A 25775-nucleotide genomic window follows, 5' to 3' on the forward strand; every position below is an offset into this window, starting at 1 on the left:
TTTTTAGAATTTCGAAAATGCGATTATCCTTAGCACTGCGGCTCAACAAAATCTGACTTTTACGACTACTTACGTGCACTCGAGGGGTTGCTTTCCCTGCATGCTTTCGATAGCACATGTGCATGTATTATTCACACAATGCAGCCAAATTTTGCCGAGCCACAGCAGTGAGGGTAATTACGTTTTTGAAATTCCAAAAATTGATACGGTGATTACTATCAACCAGCTAGAAATATCTAATTGCAACCCCCCCCCACACACAACACACAAACACACACTCTTCAGTCACTATTTGTAAAGCATGCACTGTCAGTTAGACTGGAGATCAACCAGCATGACCCTTTGATAAAATGTGCTCTGAAAGCTCTTCGTTTATTACTAATAGCTTTTCCCAAATCCCCAAGGCACGAAAAAAATATGCCATAGCAAAATCTGCACCTTGGAAATGCACACACAAATAAGACTCTCATAAAGGAACAATTACTTCTTAGCATCAACCCAAGTGCAGTTTTACAGCTAAAAAGAAAAAGTATGCAGCTTTCACAGAAACTTCGCACTTGAAGAAAAATTTGTCCTGGCCCGATGATCGAACTAGGCATCAATATCTATCTGGGGTAGTTGCTCTACCAACTAATCTAACCAGGATGGCTAGCAGATGATAGGACGAGAGCAAATTGATCAACTCAGAGTGGAAATGATGCTGGTCCAATGTGTAGGAGAATCCCCAAAGGTGGAGCCCTAATGAGTATTTACTTCTTTACTACAAATCTACTCCACCTCGGAGGATTCCACTAAACATTGAACTAAGCATAGTCGAAGCATTATGCTTTACCAGACCAACTTACGCCAGTTTTTCACATCTTCTTTAATGTCTTACTGTGTGTACTGTAATAGACAGAAAGGAAAACTGTACCAACCCGCAGTCAATGGGGGAGATAAAAGAGAAAAGAAAAGAGGAAAGTACAGTGGTAGAGCGGAAGGTAACGACGCATCGAAACTCACTCTTCGCTCTCTACTGTCTTCTCAAATGCCACGTAGTTCTGCGGAATGTAGCCAGTCTGTTGACTGTTGAGCTGCTTTGCGTGCCACCAGTCTGGATCACTGAAATCACACATACAACAAGTGAATTCAATTTCAATTCAACTTGTTTTTACGCCAAGTCACACGAGCCGTGAGGCACACGAGCAGCTTGACATGGGTCAGGAGCCAGTGCTCACTGGAAGCGAACAAAGCCGAAATTCCAAAACCTGATCCCAAACAATCAAGAAATGCCGCTCACCTGTCATTCAGAATCTGAAGCCGGTCTCCCTTCCTGAAGCTGAGATCACCATCATCCCTCGCATTGTAGGTGTAAAGGGCCACCACCACTTTGCCTGCACACAGTGCCACTGTTACGACTGCACACTGTGCCACTGTTGCGACTGCACACTGTGCCACTGTTGTGACTGCACACAGTGCCACTGTTACGACTGCACACAGTGCCACTGTTACGACTGCACAAAGTGCGCTGTTACGACTGGGCAGCAGATGCCAAAAGGAACCAAGTGTTGCATTCACGCAGTTCTTATCTCTCTTTTAAATACAAAAGTTCCTGATTATCGATTTCCACCAAGGAATCCAATTCATTAATTTCTAGCCTCTCCTATGTTGGAATGGGCTTTCAGTACAGTCGAACCTGCATATATCTAACTCGCAAGGAATCGCCTACGAGTTCGATGTTGTGTGTATTTTGATATAGTAGCAGCAGTAAATTCAACAACATACAAACACACTGAGACAAAAAATTTCTTTGTATGATAGACACTTACTGCATGCGGATTACACAGTAATCTATTTGATTTAGTTGCGGATCTACTGTACCGCCATTTTTTTATTGTTCGAAATTTTTGTCACTATCTATAGCCGATACCCTGTAATGCTTGTTTATTTAACTGTAATTTTCATGCATGACTGGAAATCAAGTTGTTCTGCCAAGTTGTAAGCGGTCGGGACCTCATCAAGCTGCTCGAGCTTTAGGTCCCATACTCATCCTTTGCAAAGGATATAAAAGATGATTGATCGATTGAAACAGTCGTGAACTTTAGAGCGCAGCTCTTGGGCATCCGTTCCCACATTCTGCGTCGTCGTCAGTGCTGTCGGCATAACCGGTCGTTCGAGCAGCACAGCGAAACGTCACCCGGGAAGTGGCTGCCATGGGAAGATCCCGGAAGGTGGCAGCATAGCACCTGTCACAGCACCTGCCAGCGGTGGCAGGTGACGTTTGAACAGCTGTGTTCAAACTCGCGTTACCAACTATCGTAGTCGTGTGTCCATCTCTTTTTCTGTTTCTTCATCTTCACTGCCTTGGAGACAACACATTTTTCAATGTTTCTGATGGATTCCGAACAGATGAGACTGCAGCCTTCTATCGACGAATCATGGTGAGTGTGTGGAGCGTAATGAAGCACGTGAGCACAGGCAAGTCTCATTATAGTTTGCCTTAACATCAGCACACATGTCTTCATCCGCAAGCTCCCCTGCTGTCTCAACATTGTCGTTCGTGGAGACAACGTCGCCTCCAGCTGCCCCATCACAAATAGCACCAAGAAATATGAACACCTGGCTCCACAAATCATCAAGACCAGCAAACGGCTTCGTCGAGCTCGCCCAACAAAGAATTTGCTCACTCTTCTCCGGCAAACCAAAATGTCGGAGGCAGTTCTTATAGTTTCGTTTTTGACATCATTCCATGATTCACTTGGCACAGACAAAACGCCTATGAGGTTGATTTTTATATCACTTCCAATCCTCAGGTTCTGTAGGAACCTTTCAATCAAACATTTCCTACAACCAGCCTTCACTGTGCAGATTATCCCCTAGTCCAAGGGTTGAAGCAAAGCACCCATGCAGCATTCAGCGGCAGGAAGCGAAGGTCGATGTCGCCAAAACTACCACTGCAGCAGTGGACAGAGCAGTTGTCTACAAGGAGGCAGACATTGTGACCTTGAACTAAAAGGTCATCACTCCAAGATTTCAGCCACTTGGAAAAAGTTTACAAGTCATCCATGCTCTTCGATTGGACCCGTAGGTCACGGGAGCCGAAAGCACATTCTGTAACCATCATGGAGAGTTGCTTTTTTCTATGACGAGTGATTGTAGCTTTGTTGATCTATCCATGCTGGTGGCGAGCAACGCCGATATTCTAGCCTTGTTGGTTTTCTCTCCGTGGGACTTGTCACAACATGCCAGCGTCTTGTCCGGAAGCATCTGCCAAAATAATGCAGTTTCATCTGCGCTGAAAACATCACGGGGTTGGTCCCGCGCTGTGATGTCACCCCAGGTTTCTTCAATCCACTTGTTCACAGCATCATGTCCATGGCACGGCTCTCACCAGTGATTGCTTTGCCGATAATTTCGCGGTGTTCTTTAAAGCGCTGTGGTCAACTGGAGCCACGTCGAAAGTCGGGTCTGTTGAGAACAACAGCAAAGTCCCTTGCTTTCTGCTCAATCAAGGGGCCGGAAACGGGAATATTTCATGATCGAACGTCGAGGAACCATTTGTACACAGCTGCCGGAACATCTTCGAACACAGCACTGCTTACACATCTGGCACTGTGAGCACCTGGTCTCTTCTCCGCTTTAGTCTGAATGTCCGCCTCGTTCTTTCAGAACGGTGCTCAGCATGCTTATCGAAATCTCGTACGCTGCGGCGACTTCGGATTTCTCCTCACGTTGTTCAATTGGCATATTTCTAGTTTAATACAAAAACAGAGGTCCTGTTCTTTCACGGCTGCCATCGCGCACACACAGAGACAACGAAAGCTATGCGAAATTGCAGGTGGTAGCACGACGCACCGTACATGCAAACTATGCGATCTGGGAGCAATTTGCGTAACGCACTGGAAACTCATGTTCTGGTTGACTGTGACATACGAGGCAAATCCATGTCACTACACTTTTTTTCTGAATTATCTAGTCCAAAACAGCAGATGTGGCCCATACAGGGGTGAGGCACATACACTGGCGTGGCGCTTACATGAGGTTATAGGGTATTACCCCTGGCCCCCCCCCCCCCCCCTCCATGCCTCCTCCAATGAGTGGACCCAGTCCAAGGGCCACCTGGAAAACATCCTATTTCTAATGCCAGAACAAGGAAACAGTGTGGGGCAGGATGACAGCTCAAAACAGACAAACCAGATCCAAAAGAAAGGCATGGCACACACAAAGACCTTTGTGTGTTTATGACCTTGCCGCGGTATCTTTCTTCCTGATTTTTCTATGTGCAATTCTGTTTTGTTCTAATGTACAATTCTATATGCAATTCTGATATGTATATGTGCAATTATGTTTTGTTCGTATGTGTCTGTATTTTTGTATCTTTATTAATTGTTTCCCACCTGCTATGATCTTGTGCGATCTTGTGTGTGATCTTGTACAAGATCGCAGTATTTATAAATAAAATAAAGACACACTAGAGAAAGTTACAAGACAGACATGCAAGGCACACATGAATAGAGGCAAGGCACAGCTGTAGACACGCAACACAGAGCTGAAGACAGGCAGACAACGCATGGCATGTCTTTCTGTGCCCACGCTGCTTCCTTGTTCTGGCGTTACGAAATGCAACACCCAAACAAGCAAGCACACTGTTGGAAAAACATTCTATCTAGCAGCAGGAGAACGTGTGTTTTTGGTGACGATACACTACACCGGCAGCAACTCACCCTGGGCCGAGCCAGGGACGTTGGGCGGCCTGGGGCTCTGCCCCTCGTGGTGCAGGTGAGGCCCGTTTGTCGGCAGCACCGAGACACCGCCCGCGGGAGGCTGCTTGACGTAGCGGGGGTCGAGCCGCAGGCCGCCATTGTTGTCGCCACCAGCGCCAGAGGCCTGGCGCGGCGCGTTACCATCCGCGCCACTGCCGGTTTTGTCCAGGTCCACAGGGTCATCGTGCCGCACTCGGGGCCCTGACGCCGATGCCTCGAGGCAGTTCAGGTTGCCCATCCTGGCAACGCACTGTGGGCCGCTGTGCTGTCACTCAGCTCGCGTGTCTGAAGTCGGGGAGCAAACAAACAGCAACAAAAGTTCAAATAACGAGCCGTGGAAACAAGAACACCCCACCCCAGTTAGCACGCGAAAAAAAAAAAAACTTCAAGGGCGCTTCCCGTAATTCGACACAAGTTTGAGTATCGCCTTAACAAGGAGAAAGTGAAAGAAGAACCTGGCAAGAGAACATGCTTGAAGACTCATCTGCAGGCTTATCTGACCGTAACAATGACGGATAAAATGCGTCACAGTGAGCGCTTCATTCAATGTCACATGACACACTGGATGGTATGTGAGCTCATCGAAAGGGAACAAGGATCACAATCACACGTGCGTAAACTGAAACTTTCGTAAACTGACGGCTTTCGTGTAGAAAAGTTGGAGAGATCTAGAGTCGTGAGCCAAGGGCTAGCTCAGCATAAGTAGTCAATAAAAATAAAACAGCCAGAATAATTTTTAAAAGGTTTCGGAATACTGATGAGTAACTTGCAAACTAAGCAGTGTTGGGCATTCTTTCTTTATAGTGCTTCTAACATAATCTTTCTCCAGGTCAACTAGCAGGGCATTAGCTAGCTGCCGTGTAATCAGTGCTGCTGCCTCTCATGGTGGCCTGTGACAAATTTGAGCCGTCAGTTAGTCTCGCAAGCCACCATGCCAGTCTGACACAGATTCCTACATTGATTGCATGGCAGAGAATTAAAACAGGGCCTGACTACATAAAAAGGAACCATTCATTAGTTTTTAATACTAGCAATAATAAGCTCATCATATGAAAGATGGTGTCTTATTGTGTGGCAGTTTTGATGTTAGTAGCAGGTACTATCGACGTCAAATGAAACGCAAACAACAGAATTGAAACCCAAACGGCAAAACTGGAAGATATTACACTAGGGAGGCAGAATACTAGAGCGGTTGATTTTAGCACTGAAGAAGTAAAGACCGCTTTTTGGAAGTGTCAGTAGGCCATGTGTGTATTTACTCTCCATCCGCCGACATTTTTTATTCTTTGTGCTCGCGTTCCAGTTGTTTTGTTCGCGTTTCATTTGACGCTGATAGTACCGGCTACTAACATCAAAACTGCCACACAATAAGACACCATCTTTCATATGATGAGCTTATTATTGCTAGTATTAAAAACTAATGAATGGTTCCTTTTTATGTAGTCAGGCCCTGTTTTCTCTGCCATGCAATCAATGTAGCAATCTATGTCAGACTGGCATGGTGGCTTGTGAGACTAACTGACGGCTCAAATTATTGTCGCGTTTTATTTACTGAGAAATAAGAGGCACTCATAATTCAAGAATTCAATTAGGATGAGAGCCTTCCACTTCAGAGTTTGCGTACAGCTTTAACAAGTTCTTGCATGGTAAGTGCACCCAGTTATTCCAATGGTTACTGCTACAATTTCAATGGCTGCTACAGAGTGTTTTTTTTAGGTAATTAGCCAGAACTCAACGGCTTCCTTTTTAATTTTCCCAAGCTGCTCCTCTCAGCAAAAACCTCATTAAGTTAACGCAACAACATGCTGATGCACTGGCTGAGTAGATTTGATAATATTTGCAGCACGGCCAACAGTTATTTTCCACGCTACTTCCTTGAAAGCATGCATATAAATGTCTGCACTTAACCACCAAATGGGCAAAACTGGCCCTTAAGTTTGAATAAATGCCATACACGAAGATGCTACAAAACTACAACACTCAACACACCGTCTATGCTAAAACTAAAAAGTGGGCTAAAACAGTAGCAAAGACATACCCTAAGGGTGAAACCGGAAGCCAAGTGGAACCTTCAGAACCCGTAGGCAAATTTCACAATGCCTCTCCGCAAGTTCTCTGTCCAGAAGTTCTACTCCAGTGCAGTGTGCCCAACACACAAACCTTAACTGACGCCATACCACAAACACACAAAGTCGATAATTTCATGGGTGTGAACGCGGCGGCAGTTTGCTTTGAAGATCCATCACGAGCAGAATAAAGCCCAACGCTCTCAATGGTACGTGCGCGCAAGCTGTCACTCTAAACAACAATATATGATAGGAGGATATTGCTGGATACCGGGAGAGATAAGCTATCTCCACTGCGTTATGAGCCACAGCCCATTGAATGCTGGATGTTAGTCATCACGGTCAGTCCAAATGCATTTCAGTGGGAAAGCGTAACAATGGCATGAGGAACCAATACGACCCAACAGAGACCACTTAGCCCCCCCCCCCCCCCGTGTGTTATAGCATTCAAGCATGCAATGACGACATGAAAGCGCTGACAAGGACCAAGATTACCTATCGAGTGATAATGAAATCAGTGACCACTGATAGCCTCCTTACTGGTCACACAACTTCCTCTGATTTCACACAGGTACAGGCCACCATGAGAGGCAGCAGCACTGATTACACGGCAGCTAGCTAATGCCCTGCTAATTGACCTGGAGAAAGATTATGTTAGAAGCACTATAAAGAAAGAACACCTAACACTGCTTAGTTTGCAAGTTACTCATCAGTGTTACGAAATCTTTTAAGAATTGTTCTGGCTGTTTTGTCTTTATTGACTACTTATGCTGAGCTAGACCCTGGCTCACGACTCTAGATCTCCCCAACTTTTCTACACGACATCATCCTCCCAGGCTTCTCACTTTCCACAAAATGTACAGCATGAATGAACTGCTTAAGCTCTCTTTCATCGCTTCCTATATATCCTCTCGCAATGATCACCAGCTGAAAATATATGCACCAAAATGAACTAGAACCACTTGTCTGATTGCACAGATTCTACAATGGAGCCTGAAGCCTTCAAATTCAAAGTCAAATTGTGCAGCAAAATTTTGCTCCCACAGGAGGAAAGTCCATCTTGTGCATAGAAAACTTGTAAGGAATTCAAGGACAAAAAAATAAATAAATAAAAAGCCTTCACAGCTCGTCTCAATGCCAGTGCAGGACAAAGTGTGAACGCTTGTGTGCTTATTAGACTCGCATCACCTCAAACCATCTATCGACCAGAAACTTTAGATGTACCTAAACCTATATGTGATCTACAATGAAATTATTTCTCACAGAAGGACAATCTTTTTTAACAGCTTGTCAGGACTATATGACTGTGGGTGTCCCTCTGCTCTGCACTTCTGAAATACTCCCACTGCTCTTACAACAAACATGACTGCATTCAGAAGATAATCCAGCACCCTGTGAATGTCGAAGTCTCACGGCTGCGCACGCCCTGTCCTCTGGGTACTACCACACAAAAAAACAAGCTTCAATTTGTCTGAATTGTTTGGAACTACAAATTTTTAAAGTTTACATCACTGTGACTCAAACTGTATGCGTGCACTGGACATACTTGTGCAATGTGTTCGGCCTAATGACAATGTGGGTGATTGTTAAATTTTTACACTACACTGGAACAACTTAGTGTATTCCTCAATATTAATTCTGACTACCAGGGTTCCCTCTATCCATACTGAACCCTCCGTACACAAGCATTCTTGCATTTCACATCCTTTAATGTGTGCTTGCCATGACTGTTGTAGAAGAAAGGTGGCTGTTGACAATTATGACAGCACGCTGCAACGGGAATTTTTTCGTCAGCCACGAAGTGCAAACCCTTCCGACGTTCTTCCATCTTGAGAAAAACCAGGCGTGTGACAGCCCGAAGCAAGCCCTGTAAGGCGTAGCGAGCTGCCGCTGTTGCCAACAGCTGCCCTCATTCTTCAACGATGGCACGCAAGGGTTAGGGTTACAGCGGTGAAAGCACATCGCCACTATACGGGCCATATTAAAAAAAAAAATAACGTACAGACCGAAAAGGGTGTCACTCAAAACATTCATTTCAACATAATGCGTTTCTATTAGATCTTTTACTAAATAATTTACAGCACAGTAGGCAGAACTTGTAGGACACCCCTTGTATGGTAAGCTTCTTTCCTAAAGGAAGGATTTTATGAGAGGGTGTTCACCAGCCCAGACTGTGTTTCACTGCGAAGTTTCCTATGCTTTATGAAATCTGCAGCTCAAAGTGAAATGGTGCATAGCTTACGAAAGAAAATACTCCAATGTAATGCCTTTCAGATCTATCAACAAGTTCCCGACACAGCAGGAATAACTTAGTGAACAGCTCTCGCATGGCTAGCTTCTTTGCTTACATAAGACATCAGAGTGCTTATTAGAATAAAGATGCACTTTCACTGCGAAGTTCGCTAGGTTCCGTCAGATTTGCTCCTCCTCAAAGTGGGCAGCATGTCACGGTCGACCCTTCCCCGCCACACCACAGGGAAGAAGCCAGACCCGCGCAGACCCCAGGTGAAAATCTTTCCCAGCTCAACTGGTTTATGGAACAATTTCCAGCTGGTTCCAGTTGGAACCAACAGGAGCCCAGCTGGTTCCAACTGGAAATTGTTCCATAAACCATTTGGGCTGGGAAAGATTTTTTTGCTGGACTCACCTGGCCGTCTGGAAGTGCTGGCGGTTGGCGTGGCAGGCAGCCTCTGGCCAGTTCCCATCCATGCCCCCTGCCCTCCACAGAACACGGGCTGCCACCCTCGCAGCGGACACTGTGCCGAGACACGCACCCCGCCGCGAAGCACCGCACACTGCGAAAGCAGGGGAAGATAGCGGCGGCCCCCGTCTCAAACAAGGAAGTAGAATCGAAAACGACAGGAAGCACTTCCTGTCTCCTCCCCTCGGTGGCGTAAAGGCCAAGAAGCGGGCCTCCCTGTTGCTGCCTGCAAGCACAGCGCGTGTGTGCGTGCGTGTGTGTCAAGATGTCAGAACACCATGCAAGACCCACTTCCTCTCCAGACACGGGCCCGGCATGAGTCCAATGATTTAAGAAAAACAAGTGAAGCAACTGGGTTTATACAAAAGATGGGAAGCGGAACCCTGAAGCCTCTCTCTGTCCCCCCCCCCCCCCCCCCCTTTTTTTTTCAAATTTCTTTTGCTGCTCGGTATGCATGTGCTAGCCAGGATTATCAGTTGGATTTCTGGATGGATGTGGCAGACAAATGCAAGACTCATATCCTCTGCAGGCAAAGGACCAACAACGAGTATCCTTATCGTAAGCGAAAGCAGTTCACAGACACAACATGTAACCCCAGCAGAGCAGATCCTCTGAGTGCGCAGATTTTCACTAGGGAAAGGAGTCCACTGACATAACAAAAAGAGGTTGATTCACCCGAAGCTCGGCAAAAGATGGAGGTCGGAACCCTCAAGCCACTTTCTTTCTCTTTATTTTACTGTTTGGTATGCACAGATTCAACAAGCTAAGGTCATCTTTCATGTGTTTGATTAAGCTCACCCTAACATTATGCGCTGGGTTCAATTTACATCTCACAAATGAGACTGCTTAGCCCTTAACAAAAAATGAAACGTCTTATGTTTCTTTTTGCTAGGCAGGCACGGATAAAACCCAAAGGGGGATGACCACCAATTGTATATTTCAAGGTTGCAATGCCTTCTATTCGTGTGTTCTAAATTATTCGCAAGTTTCCAGGGATTAAACAGTGGGTCATGCTTTGTGGGTCATTTTGCACAGCAAAATCAGAGAGGCAAGTGTGTCACTCGCGGCAATAAACATGTAGTGAAACACATGTTAAACGCTCGCTGATGCGGCAACACTTGTAACAAATCCCAAGACAACTGAAGTAGCGTGGCTTTTTGGGCTTGTTGGTACATAGTTTCAATATATTGTAGCGCAGCAAAAGACGAGGACACAAGAGACGAGAAACGAACAGCACGAGCGCTAACTTCCAACAAATTTTATTCTCCTGAAGCATCACATTTATACGCCAGAAAACAGTAATCACATGTGCGAACAGTATCAATTCCTTAGAAACCCGAGCTCTTTATCTGAGAGGAGAATGGAAGGTGTGCTTACACACGCGCATCCTGACGGCATGAGGGCGTGCAAGCTTGCCAAGTCCGAGTGGTACAGGCAAGCCCGGCTTTACAGGCAGTGCCTCGAGGCTCAGCTTCTCTCGAATGGCGAAAGTCAGGCAGCCTGGCGAACTCTTCGTGAATACCACCGTATAACTGCTCAAGCTACCTAATGCTTGTGGGCTCAACATCTGCCACAACTACGGGCCGACCTTGCGAGCAGGACGAAGACAGCCCGGAGCACTGTCCACACCCTGGAGGCCCTGGATATACCGGATGACGTGTCAAGGGTTCTATCGTTAGGACCGAAGTTTGCTGTGGAGCCCAAGCCGTCAGCTGCACAACTACTTGCGATGGTACGCCAAGTGTCGCAGCGTGCAACGCAACTAGATCACGACCGCTGCATTTCAGAAGGAGTCGACGTTTTGCAATGCTCAAAGCCAGGATCTTCCAAGCTACCCCTGAAGCGCGTCGAGTCCTTCATCAAGGAACAGGACCTGGTCGTGCTGCCTGCTGATAAAGAAGGTGGTTTTGCTATTCTATCCTGTGAACTTTACAAATCCAAGGCTGACGAAGCCGTGTCTTCTGTATTTAACTGCCGCAACGAAGTAATGATGTCTAAAGTAAAAGCTAAAGCGAAGAAGCTATGCAACAAGTTAAACCTTACCAAGCTGGCTAAAGAAATAGGCGATGCACGAAAAGATTTTTTAGACGTGTTTTTCAGTGCAAAAACCCATAAACCGGAAATACCATTCAGGGTGATCATTTCTGAAACTGGCACATGGCAAAAAACAGTTTCAATGTACTTACAAAGCAAACTTAACCTTTTACCTCTCGACGACCCTTTTATGGTTAAGAAATCTGACGAAATTTTAGACTTCGTTCGGTCGCGCTCTGATGACAGCATTGTTCCATTTTCTGTGGATGTTAAGGATCTATATTACTCGCTGCCGAACGACAAGGTGCTGTGCTGTGTAGAGGAGTGCATAGATAAGTTCGGGTGTGTCGCTTTCCAGAACGCGGCGGGTGTGTCGGCGAGCAGTTTTTTAGAAATTTTAGCTATTTACTTGCAGTCAACGTTCATTAACTGGGAAGGAAAACCCCACCTTCAGAAAGAAGGGATATGCATCGGGTCGTGCATAGCGCCGATTCTGAGTAATCTGTTTTTATCCAAACTTGACAAGGCTGTTTCCAGCCACTTAGACAGCTTGGACGTAATCAAGGTCTTTAGATTTGTTGATGATTTTTTTATTCTTGTTAAGTGTGACAACGGCTCACTTAAGCCAAAGGCTCATAGCATTTTAACTATCATGAAAGAACATTTTAAATCGCTTGTTTTAACATGCGAATTGCCCATCAATAACTCCATTAGATTTTTAGATATTAACTTCACCTTTCACGCTCATCACATATGCTGGGCCTACCAGCCGCGTAGCAACAAGCCGATGCTGCCATATCACTCCGCTCATTCAAAACTGGTAAAAAGAGGTATTGTCAATTTATGTTTTCAAAATGCTCTCCAGAAATCTTGTCCGCACATGATGACCGAAAGTTTTCAAGAGCAGTCCAAGAGGCTGACTAATGCCGGGTACCCCTCCCATGTTCAAGTATCTGTTGCCGAAAAACTTGTTAAGAAAATGAAACTAGAAAATCACTGTCACCCAAACGCGGTTCCTCGTGAACGAAAAAACCTTGTTGTATTGCCTTATCTTCACAAGATTTCCCACAATTTGAAAAGAATTGGTCAACGAGCGAATGCGACCGTCGTGTTCTCGGCGCCGAAAAAACTTGCAACGTTGTGCAAACTGGGAAAACCCAACACAAACAAAGCGCGCGGATGCACAACTAGGCACCAGAAGCCATACGTCACGTGCGATGAAGGTGTTGTGTATAAGATACCCTTGTCATGCGGGAAACACTATATCGGCCAGACGGGGAGATGTCTGAACGAGCGCCTAATGGAACACGCTCGCAACGTCAGAAACGGGCAAGGCGGATCGCTCGTTGACCACATTCTCGCATGCAACTCAAAAACCTGTAAGCCTTTCTTTGATAAATGTCGGGTAATAGGAAAAAGCAGAGAAAGGGTAACGCGCGAAATCATTGAAGCCGAAAAGATAAATAGGTCAGGATGCGCGTGTGTAAGCACACCTTCCATTCTCCTCTCAGATAAAGAGCTCGGGTTTCTAAGGAATTGATACTGTTCGCACATGTGATTACTGTTTTCTGGCGTATAAATGTGATGTTTCAGGAGAATAAAATTTGTTGGAAGTTAGCGCTCGTGCTGTTCGTTTCTCGTCTCTTGTGTCCTCGTCTTTTGCTGCGCTACAGTATATTGAAACAACTGAAGTAGTTCATGAACCAAAAGGTTTACCAGAACAATAGTGAACATAAAAACTTTCAAAACATGTTTCACATTCTTTTAAATATGAAATACATATATATCAATAACAACAAATGATGAATAAAAATAATACAAACAGGTAGCAAATGCAAAGTAATAAACAAATGATTGTTGATTACTGCAGGAATTTAGTACTGTAACAAAGTATATTTAAGACTTATTCAAGCACACCACTGGCTTCTTGTTTTTACAATGCTTTTATCCAGAGGTGAGGCCTGCGTTGCAGTTTATGGGGGTTTAACGTCCCAAAGCGACCCAGGCTATGAGGGACACCGCAGTGAAGGGCTCTGGAAATTTCGAACATCTCGGGTTCTTTAACGTGCACTGACATCGCACAGTACACGGGCCTCTAGAATTTCGCCTTCATCGAAATTTGGCCGCTGCGGCCGGGATCGAACCCGCGTCTTTCAGGTCAGCAGTGAGCGCCATAACACACTGAGCCACCGCGGAGGCCAGGCTCGTGTTACATATAACCACAAAAGCCCTTGGCAAGAGTTACCTTCATGATATTCACAATACATATTTATCCAGACAACGCGGATGGTTAACTACAATAACACCCTTTTTTTATCCAAACGCACAAAATTTACATTTCGGTGATTTCTGCCATTTTTCAACAAAGGGAGTGGCGATCATGCAAGTTAAATAATTATGCCAATTACTCCCGACCTTGCTTAACTAGACAATCTGATTAAAGGAAAAATGAGGAGAAATTGAAGTTGGCTTGTATCGACAGAATACCAGCTCCTGATTACAAAAACGCCACTCATACTGACAACAAAGCTCTTGTAACGTAGAAAAGAGCAAAAACCAAAATACAGGTATCACCGCCACAGGCCAAACTTGCAAGTACAAACGTGATGACATCATAGAACAAAACAGTGTTAGGACACGAGAAGCCAGGAATCACTGAGGCGCAGCCAATGCATGCGCAAATCTCCTTGACGTCGCCAGATGGCGCCACGTACCCGGCAGCTACGCGCGCGCCTGCAGCATCGGGACCAATCAGTGTCTGCTCACCGGCTGTAGGCGGGCTCCCGGTATTCGGCTAACAGTAACAATGTACACAGTATGCTAAAGGTGTCTATTTGCGATAACTTCGTTGAGGACTTCGAGAACGGAATCCATCGTAATGCTGGCAAAATGCCGGCGCAAATGTAAACGAAGCGACGGAAGCAATGGCCGCAATAGCCGATAGATGCCTTCAACGTGCGGCCGGCGGTAGCTTTCTTTTCGGCTGCTGCTAGGCCGCACTGCTGGCAGCCAGAAATCACGGAGTCTGCGTCACGTCATGTTCACGTCATGTTTCACGTCACTTAGTCCTGTGTCGGCATAAGAGAATCCCAAGTTTGAATCAGAGAGCGGGAAAAACTTTTCCAACTTCGAATCCAAATTTCTTAGAAATAAATGCATCTTTCGCTGCCGGCCAAGTGGCAACAAAGCCATGAAATGTCGACCTATCGGATTTTGCTTTAAAAAAAATATTAATAGAGCTCTCCTCACTGTCCCTTTAAACAGCTACGATAATATTTGTTCCATACATAAAAACTGCAAGTAGCCCACGAATGGCTCTTAAGGGGGCACAGACAAAATTTTGGCTGCATATCCTTTCTTTGTAATGGTGTGCAATGCATTAAACATTAATCACCATGCAGAATTTGCCTATGCCCAGCAAACAATTTACAATTGAATTTCATTTGTCATGTTCCAGTTGCGATTTCAACAGCTGAACGGCGGCTATGACATCAAAGTTAACTTCAAGTAAAGAGAAGTATACAAAAACTAAAATAATCACTGCTTCGAAGTTTTCACTCAATATTCTGCCAGCCTTCCCCCAAAACTGGGATGAGAATAATTACTTGTTCATTAGCTGCATAGAAGAAGTGAAACTAAAGTAGTATGAGAGATTAAAATCAAATCATTTACCAGGTATTAGCAAGTTCCAAATACTGATCTGTGTACACTAATGTCTTAAGCACCATTCCAAAGACGAAAAAATGCAGCCAAAAATTGCCCGCAACTGCTAGGAAAAAAATTACTGAACTTGTTTAGGGAAGGATCATATACGGCAGTCCCTTTACACTTGCTAACCTAAAAAGTTAGTGAACATACGCTGTGGAAGTCTGCAAGGGCGGGGAACAGGACACTGCTGGAATGAGACCCCTGTTTAGCAAGTTGAAATACAGAAAGGTGCTCTTGACACTCGCGTAGAGCTATCCGTAGAGGCTGATGTGTTCCTAACAAATATTCAGCAGAGTGAATTTCAAGTACCGTTAGATCAGCATCACGATCAACACTTCAGGAATGATAAAAGACATTTCACACCTCCAGTTTTGCGCAGATATGCCACAAGCGACCGAAACGCTACTACGAACCAAGAATTATGATTCGCTATGTAAGGCAACAAATCAAAGGTGCCGTAAATGCATCAACTGCTTCCGATGCCAATTAGAAAGGAGTAACTAAAGGAGCTTCAATTCCCTGGCAAAAGCATGGCGATACTCTGCAAACTTCATTAAATGCTATGCTCACATTTATATTCACATGGCTTGAGGAGGTACACAGACTTTATTCATCCATTCAACACCAGCACACACAGAATTCTGCACAGGACGCTGTAATGAAGCCTCTAACCTTTAGCAATAGGTAAAGCTTACGCTTAAGCTGTCTTTCCACAAGAACTGTGCAAGATTGAGATTCTCCCACAGCATGTGCATTTCCTGCTGCTCAGCTTTGTATGGTTTGGACTGTTCATTCAAGTGTTTTGAGTCTTCATATTCACTCCTGCTTCGGTCAAACATTGCACCACAGTATGGGGAAAATAATAAGCATTCGAGACGTTGCACAAATAGAAGACACAGACTTCTCCAAAAGCATGACTGCTACGCATTGTTTACGAGAAACCTGATTTCTCGTTGTCTCTGGATGCAATGCTCAACTGTTGTAACACTAACCCACTACTACAGTGCATGCATGCACACTGCATGAGTCTTACTTTCACTCCGCTGCCAACAATCAACACAGTTGTGAATAAAAAATAAAAGTGAGGAAACTAACAACTTAATCCCGCTGACCTGCTCACTCAGCTTACTTCAGCATTTCCACTTTCCACAGGTGCACTCTTAAGGATGCATTTTTGATGCCCCACGTATGTGCTTCACAGGAAAGAATCCCTCGTTTCTTTCAAGGTAGCAACCTCTGACACCGAAACACTGAGGAAAGTAACCGACCTTCCCCGGCGCCGGTCTCTTAATGGTGCCGGGCGCCGTTGGAGAGCGATTTAAACAGAAACAAACCGAAACAAGCGTGACTAAAAACGGCCAGGCGGTTTGCAGAGTGCGAAGGGGGACGGGTTGTGGGCCATAAACGAAAGAACGCGAAAGAAGTGACGGGGGTAGAAAAGAAAAGAGTGCAGCAGCGGCGGGGGGTTTGGAAAATGATCAACCCTCTTCGGAGGCGCGCGAACTTCTTCGCGCTAACCGTGACCTGGCGTTTTTCCAAGAACGGAGACGGCCGCCGTTTCATCTCCTCTCACCTCGACGCATAGTCGTCGGGCCAGTTTATAAAACGCGGAGCCGTCCGTCCGCGCCCAGCCCGCAACAATAGCGTCCGTTACGCAACCTTGTATCAACGGGCCGTAACGTTAGAGAACACGCTTCATAAGCGCGACGCCGTCAGACACGGGGATGACGCCGACGTAGACGATCTGACACACACGCTGAACGCGTCGTCTGCATGGGTCGTAACTGCGAGAACCAGAACCTTGAGAATGGATTAACGGCTTTCGTCTACACTACACCAGACAAGTCCAACAGGCCGATACACCCGTTCAATTTGGATTAGGGGCGGGAATTAGATGACGCTTCCTCGCTGAAACGGCATATATCGGTCAGAAATTGGCCGTCATTTAACTGGGTCTACGCGACCGCCTATTGTTCACACCATGCAGCCGCGGTTCACGCATTCGGGTCGCCGCGTTCTCTAAAAATAGTTCCCGGGGCGCTTTGTGAGAAAAGAAAGAAAAAATGGTGAAGCAGAAACTCGTCTCTTCGAAAGTTGCTCAGCCGCGACGAAGTAGTGGCGGCTTGCCGTGGCAGTCAGGGTGTTAGTACTACTACGAGAACAAGATTCGCCAATGCCGCAAAGACAGAGCCCGACCGAAGATGTCACGAAGACGTGCCCGCACAGGTCGCGACTAGACGGCGAAGGCACGGACGGGCGCGAGAACGGGCGAACGCATCTTCGTGACCCAGTCGTGCGCGATGTCATTTTTATAACGGGCTGCAGCAGGTCTCGTTCTTCCCAAGGCGAGTCGAGGCGCTGAGCTGATAGTCACAATGCCAAACGTGCGCGTGCGATGAGGCTTACTGCACGGATCAAAACGCTCACCTCGCTGGGATCAGCTCATGATAGTGCCCAGAAAAATATCCACTGTCGTCTGCAGCGAAGGGTCGGGCCGGCGGAGATCACAGTAACACGGGTAGTGGTGGCGGTGGGGGGGGTGGCTTTGCGGCGATTCCGGCTCTTCGCTTTCTTTTCCTGCTGTTTAGTTTCCCCTCGCACTTCGCGGCGGGACCTACATGCTAAGCGAGTACGCTACGGCGAGAGCAGCTCGCGGGAGACATCTTGACAGGGCATCGACACAGGCGGCCACCTTTAATCCCCGCAGGCCTCTCAGAAAGCGGGAGTCAACCATTCATGCATTTGAATTGTGGACAGATGTCGCTACTAAACAAACATAGCCATCTTTTTTTTTTTGTTTACAGGGTTTTATTTCACCTCTCCTCAATAATTTTATTAAATCTGCTAGTAAAAACTCATAAATAAAGAATTGTTTTTGAAATGTGGTTCAATTTAGATTGTTTGTGGCCTAGAACGACATCCAACAGGGCAAAAACTGGATTTGAAGTTTTGATGGCAGTACTGTAGCGCTAGTAGCGTCAGCTTTTCTTTAAAACAACTAAGATAATTTATACGCTTAATCAAGTTTACTTGACTGAAAACATTTATTTTGTCACAAAATGCTATTTTATACCCACAATATGCTCAACGTTTAGTTTTAGTTCGTGATCAGTTTTTGTCAAATTTTTGCGATTTTGGAAGCTTTTGTAACGAGGCTAGTTACCACGTGACCTCCAACAAATATGGCCTCCACAATGCACTCAAAAAAGCGGGTTTGTTACTATTACGATGGTAAGTTTAGTTAATTTTTGTTAATATTAACGTTTTCGATAGTTGTCATAAGCCGTGACATTCATTTTTACAGGCGTGCAATGTTCTTGTCTTCTGATGAGTGCTGTCTTTCCGGAGGCCGGTTGAAGTTTTCTCCGGCAAGCTTCGGCAGCTTGACAAACATTTCGCTTTGTTCGCATCTACGGGGCGGTTATTGGTGCTTCGACGCAATAGCGAAGCTGGTTACCTGGGTTTACATAGAAAATGCCACTGGAGTTGCAATGTGCGATGTTTTTTTTACACCGAGCGTGAGAGTTCTGCTGAGATCAAGCAGATTTAAGAATAAAGTTACTGCGGCGAAATTTCGGAACGAAAAGTTCGTAAAAGTTCGGTTAGGCGGTTGTGTTCGTATTTGTGCATTAAGTGCAGATTTTGCTTACTCGTCGTAGTTTAGTGCTTCAACTGCTCAGTGCACTAATATTTATGAGTTTTACATTTGCAGTGAAGGATCCGGCAGTAGGTAGTTATACTTTTCGCTTGCGAGAGGTTCCTGGTTCCAGGGCGAAGCTGAGTTCGTTTGTTGATTATTTTCGAACTCTGAGAGAAACTAACTTGACAGGTTTGTCTGCAGCGCTCGCGCGTTTTTGTTTTTGCTATGCGTGTTAGGCGACAGCGATGCACGTGAGCACAAATTTCGCAGTTCAGAATTCTTTGTACATTGTTGAGTAAATATTGTGATTAGGCGCCGTTAGAGAATATTGGTCGAATATTCGGACCGGTAAAATCGCGCCGTCCTGACAGCGCAAAAGTTGAGTCACTTCTTGTCGCAAGCAGCTGTTTTCATCTAACGCGAAGCACAATTCGTTCAACAGATGACCCGCAGAAGCGAGCTGCTTCATTGCGTTTTCTATTTTTTAGCTCCGTACGGACAGTCCGCCTAATTACGAAACTGTATTACGTCAGAATGATTACGCAATAACGTGTGTTCTGATAGTTGAAACATTTTGTTGCTGGTGCATCGAAAGCTACAGGAACGTAATGTACGACAGTCAAGAGGAGTTCCTATTTTCGAAACTTATTGGTGCTCACTATGTAGGGGCTCTTGAGGTCACAAGGCATTGCGTATACAGGGTGGCTAGTTTTTGTAGCACAATCTCTCCTCCGTCCTTCAACAAATCTGCTGTTACCTGATCCTCACCAGCTGCTTTCCCTCTTTGCATTGCTCCTAAAGCTTTCTTTACTTCCTCCTTTGTTGCTGGCAGGATGTCCCATTGCTGTGCTCGACTGCCTAACATTATCTTAATTCATAAGAAAGGAGACGTCAAGGACTTGAAGAATTACAGACCAATCAGCTTATTGTCCGTTGCCTACAAGGCATTTACTAAGGTAATCGCTAATAGAGTCAGGACAACCTTGGACTTTAGTCAACCAAATGATCTGGCAGGCTTTCGTAAAGGATACTCGACAATAGATCACATTCACACTATCAGTCAGGTGATAGAGAAATGCGCAGAATATAACCAACCCCTATATATAGCCTTCATTGATTACGAGAAAGCATTTGACTCAGTGGAAACCTCAGCTGTCATGCAGGCATTGCGGAATCAAGGTGTAGAAGAGTGCTATGTGAAAATATTGGAAGATATTTATAACGATTGCACAGCTACTATAGTTCTCCATAAAGTCAGCAATAAAATTCCAATACAGAAAGGTTTCAGGCAGGGAGACACGATCTCGCCAATGCTCTTCACTGCCTGCTTACAGGAGGTATTCCGGGGACTGGAATGGGAAGAGTTGGGGATAAGAGTTAATGGAGAATACCTGAGTAATTTGCGATTCGCTGATGACATTGCCTTGCTAAGCCACTCAGGACAAGAACTGCAAAGCGTGATCAATCAGTTAGACAGGCAGAGCAGAACGGTGGGGCTAAGAATTAACATGCAGAAAACCAAAGTAATGTTCAACAGCCTAACAAGGGAACAGCAGTTCGCCATTGGTAGCGAGGTGCTGGAAGTAGTAAGAAAATATGTCTACTTAGGGCAGGCAGTGACCGCAGATCCGGATCATGAGAGGGAAATAACTAGAAGAATAAGAATGGAGTGGAGCGCATATGGCAGGTTCTCTCAGATCATGAATGGTAGCTTACCAATATCCCTGAAGAGAAAAGTATACAACAGCTGTATGCTACCGGTACTCACCTATGGGGCAGAAACGTGGAGGCTAACTAAGAGGGTTCAGCTTAAGTTAAGAACAACGCAGCGAGCTATGGAAAGGAAAATGATAGGTGTAACGTTAAGAGATCGAAAGCGGGCGGAGTGGGTAAGTGAACAAACGCGGGTTAATGACATCTTAGTTGAAACCAAGGGGAAGAAATTGGCTTGGGCAGGGCATGTAATGCGAAGGCAAGATAACCGCTGGTCCTTAAGGGTAACGGAGTGGATTCCAAGAGAAAGCAAACGTAGCAGGGGACGGCAGAAAGTTAGGTGGGCGGATGAGATTAAGAAGTTTGCGGGGATACAGTGGCGGCAACTGACAAAGGACAGGGTTAATTGGAGAGACATGGGAGAGGCCTTTGCCCTGCAGTGGGTGTAGTCAGGCTGATGATGATGATGTAGGGGCTCTGAAGTATGCAGCTCGAGCCTATGATTCGTTGTTTTTTAACCGATGCTAGTAGTTTTCGATACTAAATTATGGCGTCTGACCCGCAGTACAACAGGCAGTTGCAGGGACCTGTCAAAACTTGGCATGCAAGTCTTGCGAAGTACTTCAGCTACATGCGCTAAAGTGGTTCTGTGCTTGGGCGCTCCTGTAGCATTGGCTGACACCAGTAATGAGTGTGCGTGGACAGGGAACCTCTTTTTGCCTTCCACTGGTAGCTCGTGAAAGGTTTAGGTATGGAAGGTCACTGCTGCAAAAGAGGCACGTGCAGGCGTTGGGAAGCAATGCAGTATCAGTGGTGGTGGGCATTCAGCAGTATATTTATCTCATGTGTTCTGCAGTCTACTGTGGTTCCTAAAATCTGCTGCCTTGCAGCAATGTCATGATTCTGCCATATATTGCACATTGCTGTCAGTGGAGTAAACTTGAATGAGAAGACGCAAGAATGTTCTCTGAATCTTCTGTTTAACAGTTATGTATCATTTGGTTTGCAAAAGATGACTTTGCAAGATTATTGGGCATCTGAGATCAGTGGTGTGCTTTACATTTAGTTTAGCGTTGTGTATGCGAGCTTCCCGCAGAAGTTGGCTCAAGTGCTGTTTTGTGATATTGCTTTCTTTTTTAAATTCCAGGCGACATAGGGAACTACTATTATGGCCAGGGACATCCGATGAAACCTCATCGTATGCGGATGACTCATAATCTTATTCTCAACTATGGGCTGTACCGGAAGATGGAAATCTATGTGAGACATTTGATTGCTTTGTCTTTATTTTTGTTTGATTTTTGAGTGTATGGTCCACCCCGGTGACAGTCTCTGACCGCAAAGACTGTGTTTGCCCCGAGACACACTACTGTTCAACCATGGTGGACTACCGGTTGGCTTGTGTCATATCGAGATGGGTTGCACCAGATCCTGCCCGACAAGTCACTGTGTTGCCTACTTTGTCTTAAAGGGCAACTGAAGCGGTTTTAGAATTCGATGTGTTTAAGGTTGCCGAATGTGCGAAATGTGCTGGTAAAGCCTGCGAAATCGTTTTGCTCTAGCATTTGAAATGGTGGCGTAATCGCCGAATAAAGTCGTCGTCGGCGTTCAGGCTTCTCTGATGTGCACAGCGACGGGCAGAGGCCCCGATAATGACGTCACGTATGACGGCACTACGTTTCCAGCGAAGGAACGGTTATTCCATGGAAGAAAACCGACGCCACCGAAGGTGAAGTTCACAATGCATTGTTTGGCGCCATCTGACGACGCACAGCAGCATGTAGGCGTAAGCAGCGGACATCTGAAATTTCGGCAACAATGACGTCACTGCCGAGTTTCCTCACACTCCTCCAGCGTAGTGAGGAGAAGCCCAAACATCGTCGCGGTTTTAATCGACGATTATGTCACCATTTTAAATGCTAGTGCAAAAATACTTTGCATGGCTTATCTAGAAGCTTGATAGATTGGAATTCTTGAATAACCTCGAATTCTCAAAAAACCGTTTCAGCTTCCCTTTAACCCACCCCTCTCACCTGTTTACGTCAAAATGCCATTCCCTCTCGATAAGGTGTCTATTCATCCATTTTTATTTGCACTGTATGTCTCCAGGGACATCTTGATAGGTCATCTTCACTGTTGTGTTTGTTTGCAGCGGAGTGCCATGTGAGTTCCTGCCCAAGCACGTGCACTGGTGTTTTGTAGGGTGTCTTGCCAACGATGCTTTCAATTCTGTGTTGAGCTTCCAAAAAATTTAACATGGGCTGTTAACTCATGTCAAAAACCGAACAGGTATTCAATTTGTATGGGATCGTAAGGGCTTTTAACATGCACTCAGCATAAGTGCCATCGTGTGCTGATTTGTGTCTAGACGCTGTCTCAGAGCACGTTAAAACTAAGTGGAAATATCATGCTGAACTCTAGAGTGCATTAGACTAAGAGAGAGTAGCAAAATATATATAGTTTGAGACTATCGCTTGAGTCTAAGGTTTCTCTTATCATTGTCTCCTCGGGCAGCATCAATGGCCCTGCATGTCTTAGCTTCCATCTTTTCCAGTATAACATGCGTGCGGACACAAGGCCTTTCAAATTATGCCCATATTCTATAGTGGCTGGCTGTATAATGAAACAGTCCACTGTAAAGAGCTAGTACAATATCGCTAGTTGCAAAATAGAGTAGGTAAAAGGAGAGAGTGGAGTGAATCGGGCATGCATGGACATAGGCGATTGAGGAACCCAGAAAAAAAAAAATTCAGGGGTCACTTTGGCTGTCTAAAGTGCGTAGAGGCGAAAGCGTTTTCCGCACCACTTTGACTGCTTCTGTGGCACTGGTGGCGTCACATGTAATTGAGTACTAATTGCTAAGTGACGACAAATCACTAATTAATGGTTAATTACTGATTTGTGCCTGAATACTAATTAACCGCTAATTAATGACGCTTAAGCTTCGCCTTTAGGAGTGGAACGCGACAGCGTGTTGTAGCGTGGCCCAGGGAGTCCACGGAACGGAACGCCACCACTCGTTTGGCACGATGCCTTGCCCTTTGAACGCTTTTGAGGAAAGGAAATGGTGCAGTAATTCTCTGTCATCTCGGTGGACACCTGGACGAATTTTTCTTTAACTACGAAGTTTCTGTGAAAGCTGTATAGCTTTCCTTTGTGGCCGTATGGCTGCGCTCGGGTGGACGTCAATGAGTAATTACTCCCTTATTACAATTCTACTCCACCTTGGGGGATTCCCCTAAAATATTTGGTCAGGAAGGGAGGAAGTGGGAGTGGAAGAAGAAAGACAAAGATGGCCCGTAATGAAGAAACTGAAAATTGTATTTGAGGAAAGGAAATTACACAGTAACTGTCTCACATATCTCGGTGGACACCCGTCAAAATTCAGGGGGGCACTTTTTAAACCTAATATGCGGTCACTGATGTGTGGTTAAGATGTTAAGCTTCGCCTCTAAGAGTGGAACGCGACAGCGTCTTGCAACGCTTCCAGGAGTCCATAGAACGCCATCACCCATTCGGTTCTATGCCTCGCTCGGTTCTGAGGAAAGGAAATGTATCTGTCTCTCATATCTCGGTGGACACCTAAACCTCACCGGAAGGGAAGGGAGGAGGATGGGAGTGAGCGAAGACACCGTATTCACTTGACGCACCTTTGTTCTTCCCAAACCATCGAGCTGGCATGGCGGAGTGGATAGCATGCTCGTCTCACACTCCGAAGACCGGGGTTCGATTCCCGAGCTCGACCAATTTCTTACTCCATTTTATTTATTTATATGGCCTGACTAGAAAAGTTAATTAGGCTAATTGAGTACTTAAGCAATTAACTAAGCTCAGTCCCACTTACTTCGAGCACCACTATACGATCCCTTCAATTGGTTGCCTGGTTACTAGCCAAAGTACAATTGGCCCCATTTGAAATTCGCGCACTGTGACGTCACGACCGTTTGGACCAACTGAAAATCGTGACATTTCTGTCGACAACTGCTGCTTACAACGATGAGACATTAAAGGCTTTCGCTTTAATAAAAAACGAAGGAACCCAGGGGCTCTGTGGAACACAGTCCCGAGAACCTGGAGTCTTGTGTCGTGTGTGTTTCAGTAAAGTTTTCTGTGGCTAAAGCTAGGCTGCGAATCAGTTTTCTTTCTTTACGGCAGTGACTGGCTGTCTGAAACACTTTGCATTGTAGGGGCATTTGTTTGGGCTTGACTTTTCATTCGCTCCGTGTCTTTGCCTGTTGTCCAGCGGCCACACAAGGCAACCCAGGAGGAGATGACCAAGTATCACAGTGACGACTACATCCGCTTCCTGCGGAGCATCCGGCCCGACAACATGTCAGAGTACAACAAGCAGATGCAGAGATGTGAGCTCCCTTCGTCTTCCGTTGTTCAACGTTCTTTTATTCCATGTTAGGGCCCCGCCGCGGTGGCTCAGTGGTTACGGCGCTCGGCTGCTGACCCGAAAGACGTGGGTTCGATCCCGGCCGCGGCGGCTGAATTTCGATGAAGGCGAAATTCTAGAGGCCCGTGTGCTGTGCGATGTCAGTGCACGTTAAAGAACCCCAGGTGGTCGAAATTTCCGGAGCCCTTCACTATGGCGTCCCTCATAGCCTGAGTTGCTTCGGGACGTTAAACCTCAGTAAACTAAACTATTCCATGTTAGGCTTACACTTGGTGCAACAGTCGTCACGGTGGCTTAGTGGTTATGGCGCTCGGCTGCTGACCTGAATGATGCAGGTTCGATCCCTGTTCTAATGAGAAATTTTGGTGGACACAAAATGCTAGAGGCCCGTGCACTGTGTGATGTCAGTGCACAGAACCTCAGGAGGTTGAAATTTCCCTCCACTACAGCATTCCTATAGCCTGAGTCGCCTTGGGACGTTAAACCCCTTTAAAACCAATCAAACCAAACCACTTGGTGCAGTGTTCGAATTATACGTGGTGCTTGAATTAAGAGGAATCTGCTGTACGTTAGTATTGTCACATGCAGTTGGATTTTGGGATGTTAAATGGGACAAGGGAAAAACTTTTTTGTGTGAAGAAGAATGGAGTTGCAGTCAGAACCCGGAGATCCAGGTGAAGAAAGGAAAAATGCCACCTTGCTGTTGCACCTTTCATGGGAATCGCAGCTTTTATAAAAACAAACAGAGTCCGTGTACAGCAGGAAAAAGTGT

At 45.7% G+C, this 25775-nt stretch overlaps 2 protein-coding genes across 2 annotated transcripts in view; one reads left to right on the forward strand and one right to left on the reverse strand.

Annotated features, from left to right (window-relative positions):
• The window catches only part of LOC149336071 (tyrosine-protein kinase Fyn-like), a 35359-nt gene extending 17409 nt beyond the window's left edge, over window positions 1–17950 (reverse strand). The window contains exons 1-5 of the mRNA XM_089552570.1: window positions 17679–17950; window positions 9456–9603; window positions 4704–5027; window positions 1280–1373; window positions 1003–1101 (exon numbers count right to left, since the gene is read on the reverse strand). Of these exons, the coding sequence (XP_089408696.1) occupies window positions 1003–1101; window positions 1280–1373; window positions 4704–4980 (470 nt within the window). The 5' untranslated portion in view covers window positions 4981–5027; window positions 9456–9603; window positions 17679–17950. The remainder of the gene's footprint in view (window positions 1–1002; window positions 1102–1279; window positions 1374–4703; window positions 5028–9455; window positions 9604–17678) is intronic.
• A 443-nt stretch (window positions 17951–18393) lies between these two features.
• LOC149336072 (histone deacetylase 1-like) overlaps window positions 18394–25775 on the forward strand; it is a 40159-nt gene continuing 32777 nt past the window's right edge. The window contains exons 1-3 of the mRNA XM_089552571.1: window positions 18394–18482; window positions 21752–21864; window positions 24848–24965. Of these exons, the coding sequence (XP_089408697.1) occupies window positions 18434–18482; window positions 21752–21864; window positions 24848–24965 (280 nt within the window). The 5' untranslated portion in view covers window positions 18394–18433. The remainder of the gene's footprint in view (window positions 18483–21751; window positions 21865–24847; window positions 24966–25775) is intronic.

This window comes from Amblyomma mixtum, chromosome 7 (genome assembly GCF_055824585.1).
Source record: "Amblyomma mixtum isolate Tamu chromosome 7, ASM5582458v1, whole genome shotgun sequence".
NCBI classification, from domain to species: domain Eukaryota; kingdom Metazoa; phylum Arthropoda; class Arachnida; order Ixodida; family Ixodidae; genus Amblyomma; species Amblyomma mixtum.